This window comes from Pollicipes pollicipes, unplaced genomic scaffold (assembly GCF_011947565.3).
Source record: "Pollicipes pollicipes isolate AB1234 unplaced genomic scaffold, Ppol_2.1 Scaffold_7261;HRSCAF=8764_pilon_pilon_pilon, whole genome shotgun sequence".
Lineage (NCBI taxonomy): Eukaryota > Metazoa > Arthropoda > Thecostraca > Pollicipedomorpha > Pollicipedidae > Pollicipes > Pollicipes pollicipes.
In genome coordinates, this window is record NW_023597054.1 from 43,780,411 (window position 1) to 43,790,806 (window position 10,396).

General features: G+C 51.0%; 2 protein-coding genes across 3 annotated transcripts in view; one reads left to right on the forward strand and one right to left on the reverse strand.

Annotated features, from left to right (window-relative positions):
- LOC119111780 (putative E3 ubiquitin-protein ligase ariadne-2) overlaps positions 1–2,748 on the reverse strand; it is a 43,539-nt gene extending 40,791 nt beyond the window's left edge. The window contains exon 1 of the mRNA XM_037235602.1: positions 2,696–2,748. The gene's annotated coding sequence lies outside the window, so the exon portion shown is untranslated. The remainder of the gene's footprint in view (positions 1–2,695) is intronic.
- Positions 2,749–3,114: 366 nt separating this feature from the next.
- On the forward strand, positions 3,115–9,586 carry LOC119113115 (tetraspanin-13). Of its 2 annotated transcripts, XM_037237452.1 has the most exons (5): positions 3,115–3,281; positions 4,072–4,461; positions 5,502–5,651; positions 6,848–6,945; positions 8,842–8,926. In XM_037237452.1, the coding sequence occupies exons 1-4, from the start codon at positions 3,222–3,224 to the stop codon at positions 6,920–6,922; spliced, it is 675 nt and encodes a 224-aa protein (XP_037093347.1). In that variant the 5' UTR covers positions 3,115–3,221; the 3' UTR covers positions 6,923–6,945; positions 8,842–8,926. The 2 variants fall into 2 exon arrangements, with proteins under 2 accessions (XP_037093347.1, XP_037093348.1); XM_037237453.1 differs by lacking the exon at positions 6,848–6,945 and having other exon boundaries at positions 8,842–9,586.
- The last annotated feature ends 810 nt before the right edge of the window (positions 9,587–10,396 follow it).

Below are 10,396 nucleotides of genomic sequence, written 5' to 3' on the forward strand. Positions count from 1 at the left end.
GCTGATACTTATCTCAGAAGTAACATGAACTGTGGAGGACTCCTAAGTCAGTGGCATGGAACTCATTACATTCTGCTGCATTTCTGGGTGCATGGACAAGGTCGTCAAGTAGCCACATGGCACATCAGGTGGGTGGTAGGATCTCCATATGAGGTGTGTTTCACTCCAGTCCAATGCACACCTGCCCTGGAATCAGCAGGATCTTGAGCCTGGATGACAAAACAAACAAGAAGCTACATGAACACTTCCATGGCTTCATAGAGAAGAACCTGGAGTGGGGGTAGGCAGAGGGGAACATGGCCCTCCTGCTGTCTGCAGAACTTAGGATCACAGCCATCATGACTCACAGGTCCATTGTTTAACAGGGTGTATGATATCCTCTAAAGGCTGCATGGCTTTGGCATGAAAGGCCTTTAATTCCTTTCTAGAAAAGTACACCTTTTCCTCAAAGCTGTGAATGCCCAAAGACCATGCAGGCTGCAGCAGCTATGGAAGAGCTGCCCTTGGTCCTGCTCATCTTGAACTGGTGAACATGCATTTCTTCCCCTTATAGTGAAAAATGAAATGATTAAAACAAATACTGTTTATTCTCCTCAATGCCTGGACCCCCACTGCTATTGTTTAAAGCTTTCATGCACAACCTGTGGAGGTCAAGATAAAACCAGTTTATGAGCCCAACATGGCACATGCTGCTGATGAACATAACTATTTTACCCAAGGGAACAGCTTCAAATTTATTCATCTTGGGCAGCCTAAATATGGGGAAAATACACCATTGTCCCATCCCTTCCATCACATAAAAAACAGAACTAGAAGACATTTCAACCCAGATTCAAGTGGGTTCTTCCATCCCCATATACATTTTCTGCCCTGATACAAGCAATTTATGAAAACTCACTTCCTAAGCTAGTTTGCTCCCAATTGGATGGCACTTTCAAAAAGTGCATGAAGGGAAAATTGGCCTGTTAAATTTCTCCTTTTTCTTGCAACAAATCAGCTCACAAGGTTAACATAAGATTTTCCCACATTACAACATGGACCATGGAAGGACACCATTAGGATCTAATGCCCAGCAGCTTGTCAATGACCTGGCAGCATCCAAAAATGTAATGTCATGGTCAAGGTCCATGAAAAATGAGTTTGCCCCTCCTAGCAAGCAAGGATTAAGCAATATCATCAGTAATGGGTAATCCTTATCCTGATTAAAATAATCATTTATGATAAAAAATTATGAAACAATTGCCAGCAATCTTTTTACAATCTGCACACTGTCCTGCCCAGCACACAATGTCCTCATCACCCAAAGTATTATATAATAATTATCACAACAACATTCTCAAGTGCTGCACATCCACAAACTAGGTGCTACTGTGGCAATCCCATGCACAACAGTGCATGAGTTAGAGCACAGCACCTCTGCTGGGGACAAATTCCAATAACAAATAATGTTACTTAACTTTCAAGGATGACAATATGCTGGGATTTACTCTAAATTTGACCTAACCTCACCTAAAATCTATTTGTCTTTGGGTTAAAACTTCAGGGAGCCCTGCCTCATGCTTAGCTGACTTGATGACCAGTCAACAATAAGCACCATCTTTAAAAGCTTCCATACATATCATTATTACTAGAGTGCAATCAAAATTATTTTATTTCCAAGGACAAGATGGTATATTTTATTATTCTCTTATTATTGTTGGTATTATAGAGTTAAATTAGTTATTTCTGAAAGAACACATCCATTTTAATCACAACCAACCTCCTTTCCTTCACAGACACTGGCACTGCCCAAGAGATACTAACCCTTTGCAAGCCCTCTACCCATGCCTGGCCATCATACCCTAAGATGCTTCAAAACATTGGGTGCCCACTGACATTCTATTGATGCATTCATATACTGCAATACATAAGATGCAGCTTTCCCAACTGTTCTGTGATGTGGCATTCCATGCATGCCCAGATAACACAACACCTGGTATGCTAGAACTGGGGAGGGGGGCAACAGGGTTGAGACCCTTCATGTTTTGAAAATTTACTTATGGTGCCATAGATATTGGTTGAACACAAATAATCAAAACTAGATGTTGGCCCCAGAGCCTGGAAACACCTCCATTGGCCCTGCAATGCATCTTTTATTGCTGTATTTATTTCTCATGTTGCCTGAGAAAAACCATGGATTTTTAATAGTTCTCACAACACAATGCAGGCCAAGTTTTGTTTCACTGACCACAGCATAACCCAGTCTACAAACCATGGCAGATTTAAAAGACCACATTAAGGTTGGGTGAGGCATGGCTTTCAATTTGAGGCAGCTTATCAAAATACTGGGGCAGAGATTTCAGAATTGAACTGTTGAGGGCATTATGTTTTCTATGTATTATGATACACAACATTGGTAAGATCACAGAAGATAACCAAAGCCTGATGGTAAATGACTTTAGGGGCCAGCCAGCTCAACAAAATCTAACCCAAATGAAGGAGTTGTTCTGAACTTGCCCTAGTTAGGGCAGGTTTGCGCCCAACATCACGTTAAGATGTTTGCCATGGTTCGCGGACTGAATGATGATGACCTTCTCCTGTCAATGCTGTACAGATACACACATATTCTGGATTGACACGTGAATGAAGACTACAAAAACAGCACTAAAAACAGCACCTTTACCACATGTACCAATAAATCTTTATCTTTACGTACGTATCCAGCCCTTATCACCTCAGCACGACTGGATCACGTATTCACCTAGAGGGGAAACGGCGCCTCTCGCTCGTCACTGAACGTCGACAATTTACGTTTGGCACTGTCCTCCCAGCAAGCCTAGAATATGCAAAAATGCTGAAGCTAGTGTACCATGGAGCGTCGCATGGAAGAAGAGAACTAAATATTTCACTAATTTGCATCGATTTTTGTCATTTACGGAATAAATGTATGGACTGAGGTTAAAACTGTGGGCTCAAAAATCATCTTTTTGGTTTTATTTCTAGTGCGCATAGGCATCTTGGGCGATTATTGGTTCAGCCCTTCTGAGTCCTCCAATGAAATGGCAGCAATACACTGCGTCATCATTGTATAGCTATCATCGGTTTCCAGTTGTTTTCTTCCAACCTTAGACAGGAGCCAACGCTCTCACTAACTCTCCTTCTTCTTCGAGTGCTTGCGGCGGACGTGCCTGAGGAGGCGTTGTGGGGGACGCTGTGAATTTCGGCAGCTGTTATTCTCCAAGATGTGTGGCGGTTTCACCTGCTCAAAAAATGCGCTAATCGCGCTCAATATCGTTTACGTGGTAAGCTTTCGGATGAGCCCGCGCGTCGGCATACGTTGAGAACACAGTATGACATGCCCTGTCACCAAGATCACAAAAAAGCACACGTCACACGGAACATGTTACATGTTGCACAATGATTTTTTGAACATGTTGCACAATAATCACACCACTTTATGAGCATGTCACATGTTACATGTCGCATGTTACATGCCACATGCTACATGTTACATGTCAAATGTTATGTGCCACATGCTACATGTTACATATCACATGTTGCATGTTACATGTTTTAACATTTGCTCTAAACTGTATCTACAGTATCCCTAAATATATGTAGGGTGCTAAATACTAGATGTAGGAAGGAAAGGTCTTCAGCTCCTGGTTTTTCAGCATGATTAATTGGAAGCTGTTATGTTGAGTTAGCACCCATTTATGCATCAGGGGATATTGGTGAAATGATGTAATGCTGTATTATAATTATATTGATGATGCTCAATATTCTTAGCTGTGCATATTCTCCTATCTGTGTTTTCTGCTTCATGACCTATTTTTTAAGTTGGTTTGTAAATAGGCAGCACTTAATCTTTTTACACAATGCATAATGGTCAGCAGTCAAGCTGCTGCAGTGGTGTCATTGTTAAGGTGCTGCACCATGAGTGCAATGTGCATTGTTTGCAATACCTTTTATGTATTTTTTATCTAGGAACTATCAATATAGTATGTTTCCATTTGCATTTTGTGATGTGCTAGCAGGCAGGATTAACACTTAAGGATTGATGGTGCAGCAAATATCTGAACTTTGTTCCAGGTTGTGGCATTCCTCCTGATTGGTGTGGCAACATATGGGAAGACCGCCAGCATCATCACCAGCCTGAGCGTAGTGGGATGGATCGTGGCCTGCGGTGTTCTGCTCTTGTTCATTGCTGTGCTGGGCCTGGTGGGTGCTGTTAAGCACCACCAGGTGCTGCTGTTTTTCTACATGCTGGTGCTGTTCCTGCTTTTCCTGATCCAGTTCAGCGTGGCCTGTGCCTGCCTGGCAATCACCCCTGGACAACAGGAAACAGTGCTGCAGGAGAGCTGGGCTAGGTCCAGTGACAACATCAAGACCAGTGCCCAGTATACATTCCACTGCTGTGGATTCAAGGACAAGAACAACACAGCCCTGGAGAAAAAATTCCAGCATCCACCCTGCCCAAGGGTAGGTTAGCTGTAGTGTTCCTGGTTTTGATGTTAAAATAGAACACAAGATTTTTGAAGAATGAGTATGCAATCCTTGTTAAGCAATTTGTGTGATGTTAAGTCAAGCTAGTTGAGCCTTTTAAGCTAGTGAGGCTTCAGCTCCATGCCATGTGTATGTTTTGGACAGTCAGTAGTCTTGTTGCCAAATTATGACTACTGGCTCTACATTTCACTGTCCATGGTAGTGTCTATGAGATTAAAAGCCAAAATAGCTTTGCTGCATGACCTACAGCAGTTCATGTGCCCCCCTCCCCCCAAAAAACTTTCCTGATCACCAGATCCTGGAATTATGGTCAGTCTGTCGTACTGAGGAAAAAGAGTGTGTGCATTTTAGCACCTTTTTAGGAGGGAGTTTGTTCAGTTTTCTGCTATGGCACACTATTGGTTAGCAGTACAGACTTAAGACCGGCAGTGCTGAAATCCGGCAACCAGTGAGGTGCGAGGAGGCCTTCGGCAAGGCCAAAGCCGGTTAGCAGCTGAGTAGTAGCGGTGGGCCGAGGCTGGACGACGGCGCATTGTTCGGAAGGGCGAAGGACGCTGAGTTCAGGTGGGTGCCTGAAGCAGTGCGTTCTTTGCGCGAGTGCGGATGTTCGTTTTTTACGTATTGAATCGGCGGAGGAAAAAGAGCTTGCGTTTTTTTCGCCGCGGCTCGCGGCGCTTTCGCTTCTTCTACGCTGCAGATTGAACTTCTTCCACACATGCGCGTACTTTTGAAACAGAACATGCAAAATGGGGGGCGACTAGGGCGTATTACGACAATTATATTTTAAGAAATAGCGGGAGTCTGTACTGCGAATCTGACAGTGCAAAAACCCCGTAGTGGCAAAAATTTCCTTTTTGCTTGATTTCCATTGCATGGCAACAGTAATGTAATGTAATGTAATGTAATGCAATGTGGTGAAAAGGTGCTCAACCCGGCGGGGCTTGGGGACTACGAAGCCCGATGAGTTTCCCTTGGCTGCGCCACTGGCCTGGGCTGAGCCCTAGCATCCTTTCCAGCAATGCTGCCCTCACTCGAGCGCTGAGACCTGCTGCATGGGCTCGGAGGACTGCGGCGGCTGCTCCACCTGCTTCGATCAGCTGAAGGACGCCATCAACTCGGGTCTGCGCGTCAGCGGCGGCATCGGCTTGTTCTTCAGCTTCACCGAGGTGAGAACGCTGGCGACTGGCCTCCAGCGCCCCGCTTCCGAGCACGCTGTCCCGACAGCGTCTGCGCCACGGCTTTGCGCGTCACGTGCTCCTCTTCTGTCTGTGTCCGCGTCCAGATCCGACTTCTCAGCAGTCTCCTATGATGTGCAGTTTGCCTTGCCTGGCGCACAGTGGACACTCATGTCATCTGTGCGTGGCTGGGTTCAGCGAAACTGGTCTGGGAGTCGTAAACAAAACAAAACAAAAAACGCTTGGAATTGGTCGACACTCTGGGGAATCACGATCGCTTGTCAGCGCAGGTCGAATCACGGCTCCATGGTGTCACTATGTCAGCAGAATGTTTCCCAACTAACAAAATTACATTTGTTCAGGCTTGTTAACGTGACATTATATTCCAGAATCAGGGGCAGTTTGTTCGGATGTGTACTCTTGGAACCGCACCATGTGGTGAAACCCAGCCGGGCGCTCATCCATGCCACATAATGACTTTGTTTAATGTGCATTTTAGATGGTAGGGTCGGCCTCCAGTCTGCCGTCAAATACCATTTAAGAAGCAGTATAACTATTTTGCTTTAAATACAGAGGGATTGAGTGCTGCCAATAAACTCCCTCCCGCAGTTGCAAATGACCAAGGTAGTTGACGCGCCATAAGACCACACGCACGCACGCACGCACGCACGCACACTTACGCACGCACACACGCACACGTACACACACAATATATATATATATATATATATATATATATATATATATATATATAAATGCAAGAATACCATTCAAACCACACAAATGCTTTCAGTTAATATTATCTTTACATCCAGCTGCCTGGTGTCTAGCCGCGCGCGTATTTGGTGTACAGATGTGGCCTGCTTCATTCGTGCCTAAATGCACAGATATACAAGCGAAGCAGTATCTCCTAGTTCGCGCGGGTTTTCACCGGCGTCTAACGTAGCTTACTGCTTGGTATCAGGGATATCCTCTCCCGTCGTTGTGCCGGTATAGTGTCCTCAGTGTCCTTGTCCCTATGTCTTTGACCTCTGCACTGACTCTCACTCCGGTTGCAGCCAATCCGGGGTCGTGTCGCATGTCTCTGACGTCATCACGCACTTACGCTGTGTGTTTGCGTTTGGCAGTCGGCCTAACCATGCACATCGGCCCTACTAACCCGTGCCCCGACCACTCTGGGTTTGCAGTTTTTCGGCGTGTGGCTGACGGTCCGCTACCGTAACCAAAAAGATCCGCGCGGCAACCCTAATGCGTTCCTATAGGTCGTCCGCCTGGCCGGCCGCAGGTACGGCCGTCTGTGCTGACCTGGCGTGTCTCCTGTGTCCTGTGCAGACGGCTAGAGGATGCAGAAATCCGCCAGACAGCGTGCTGAGAGCGGGCGAGAGAGAGAGAGCGAGAGAGCGGGAGAGAGAGCGAGAGAGCGGGAGAGAGAGCGAGAGAGCGGGAGAAAGAGCGAGAGAGCGGAGAAAGAGCGAGAGAGCGAGGAGAGCGAGAGAGCGGGAGAGAGAGCGAGAGAGCGGGAGAGAGAGCGGGAGAGAGGGCGAGAGAGCGGGAGAGAGATCGAGAGAGCGGGAGAGAGCGAGAGAGCGGAGACGAGAGGTGCGAGAGAGAGCGAGAGAGCGGAGAGAGAGAGAGCGAGGAGAGGGGAGAGCGAGAGAGAGGAGAGAGCGAGAGAGAGGAGAGAGTCGAGAGAGAGGGAGAGAGCGAGATAGGCGAGAGAGAGAGAGAGGGAGAGAGCGAGAGAGAGGGAGAGAGCGAGAGAGAGGGAGAGAGCGAGAGAGAGGGAGAGAGCGAGAGAGAGGGAGAGAGCGAGAGAGAGGGAGAGAGCGAGAGAGAGGGAGAGAGCGGAGAGAGGAGAGAGCGAGAGAGAGGGAGAGAGCGAGAGCGAGAGAGCGAGGAAGAGCGAGAGAGGGAGAGAGCGAGAGGGAGAGAGAGGGAGAGAGCGAGAGAGGGAGAGAGCGAGAGAGGGGAGAGCGAGAGAGAGAGAGAGCGGAGAGAGGAGAGAGCGAGAGAGCGAGAGAGCGAGAGAGCGAGAGAGCGAGAGAGCGAGAGAGCGAGAGAGCGAGAGAGCGAGAGAGCGAGAGAGCGAGAGAGCGAGAGAGCGAGAGAGCGAGAGAGAGAGAGAGAGAGAGAGAGAGAGAGAGAGAGAGAGAGAGAGAGAGAGAGAGAGAGAGAGAGAGAGAGAGAGAGAGAGCATGGCTTTTGTGGTGGTTTGCTTATCGCCAACGCTAGCTGGCATTGCTTGCGGCCGTACGCTTGGCCTGGTCGGTGCTTTGGCTTAGTGGGAGTCAGCTTGGCCGACTTGTTGGGCCAAAAGTAGGTCTTACAGATCTTCTGCGGTGTTTGGAGGTGCCGTTCTGCTTGGCTTGCTGGCATTCGGTGCTAGATACGTTTTGGGTCGCATGCTATACTGTTCTGTCCAGTGGTGTATTTTGCTAGGATTGCAGTCTGCGTTGGGTTGTGTAACACTCTTCTGGTTTATAGAACGCTGGGGAGTTACGACCATTTAATTAACATACTGATATCCCTTAAGACCATTTGGGATGTAACGGAAGCTAGCGAGACGGTGTAGATTGAACATGGACTGTTCCCGTATGTGGTGCGGCAACGCGGCGCGGCGGCATCGGCTGGCTCGGTGTCCATGAACCAGCACACACGGGTCTGCATACTTGAGGGTGTTGAGCGCAGTCAATAGCATTGCGAAATACGCAAGCATGAGGTCTTGACCTGCGCAGTGGTTGCGTTATCGGGTCGTGGTCGCGCCCCTGTGCCGCCTCCGGTCTGTGCGCGCCACTCCCCAGCACCGACCGCTCACGGTGTCGCTGCACGCCGGTCAGCGCCGCGCGCCGGCCGGTGGGGTCGCTGGTCGCGCGGCTCGCACCGGCCCGCCGGCACCACGGCACCGCGCCCCGTGACGCTGCCGCCGCCGGCCCACCGACCCGAGCCTATCGCTGTTTGCGCCCGCCGGTCCGCGCCGTAAAGATTATGGTCGGCCGGCGGAGCGGGGCGCGCCGCTTTGTGGCGGCGGGCGCGAATCGATCGAGTGCGCGCCGAGTCCAGCGGGGGCGTCGGCGCCCGGCCGCTGCTGCGTCGTTATCGGGCCCGATAGCAGCCCAGCACCCCGCGCGGCGTGCCGGGCCGGCGCAGCGGCAGACACTGACGGCAGCGGGCCACCTTTCAGATCATCGGCTTCGTGCTGGCCTACCGCTACCGGAACCAGATGGACCCCAGCCGCGGCCAGACGCTGGAGTAGCGGCGGACGGCAGCCGGCGCGGCGCGGCGCGCGCAGTCGGACGCCGCGGCGGGCGGCACTCGGCGCACCTGTGGCGCGGCCGACCCCGCCCCTACTCTGTAGCCCGCTCCCCTCAACGCATCCACAGCCACAGACATACGTCACGCATACCTCGATATACCGGACAGCGCTCTGCGGGCCGCGGTGCGCCGGTCGCCCCCCCCCCTCCCACGCCCACCCACACACTCACACACTCAACTCAGGGGGCGGCGACCGGGAGCGTGATCTCCGCTGGTCCGGCGCGGGCAGCTCCAGCCGACCGGCGGCAGCAATACCGGAGCCACCACCGCCGCAGCCCACCGCGCCGCGACCAGCCGGACGCCGTTAGCCGGCTGCATACCGAAGTAGATTAGTGTGGGGCATGCGTGCGTCTCGTTCGTTGCGTTCATGGGACTCACGGGCGGCTGCTATGTACAAGCCGATCAGCTCGACTTAATGTTGTTCGTTGTGATAGGGGAAGTGTTTTGTTTCCGGCCACGCCGGTTGCTTTGGGGTGTGTTGGGTTCGGGCTCGGTGGGGCTGGTTCATCGTGCCAGGCGTACGGTCTTAGGCTAAGCGCAATCGTGCTGTTTTGTCCGGCTTGTTGCAGGCACATCATATATTTATTTAGAGTTAATAAATGTACCCATCGTGACCACGGTGTCTGACTATTTGCCGTGCCGCGCCGCAGCCATGTGACCAGCAATGCTTCATCATCACAGCTTTCCTGTAGCCGCCGGAAGAGTGCGATCCGGTGTGCGGTAGGAGATCTTGGCTTCCGGCGCTAGTCCCCCTGCAGTGTGTTTGTCTTAGCCTTAGCTATCACGCGGGCTCGTTCGTTTCCTGGACGTCGTGACTGGGCTCTTGCCGCAAACACAGAGCGAGGAGGGGGAACGGCGACAGGTGGTTGGGGTCACAGGCCGCCACAGGGTGCGGGAACCCGGTACTGCCACACCCCATACCGACGTCAGACAGCACACAGACCGCCAGACAGCGCGACGGTTTGGGGCCGCCAGACAGTGTGACAGTCACGGACCACCCAAACAGCAAGACATTCATGGTCCGCCAGACAGCGCGACGCAGTCGCGGACCGCCAGACAATGCGACGCATTCATGGACCGCCAGACAGTACGACGCAGGCATGGACCGCCAGACAGTACGACGACAGTCACGGACCGCCAAGCAGCTCGACAGTCACGGACGGCCAGGTAGCACGACACAGTCACGGACCGCCAGAAAGCGCAAGTCACGGACCGTCCAGACAGTGCGACAACCATGGACCGGTAGACAGCGGCAACATACCAACCCGATTTCCGTCATTGTATGGCAACGACCGATACAAATCCAACGAGCATGGCAAAACCCCGAAGAATGTCTGCTCCAGCAGTTAACAGATCCCACGGCCGTTAGTGCAATGCATTCAGTGCCATGAGGCCGCGCACCACGCTGCCCTGCACGGCCGGCT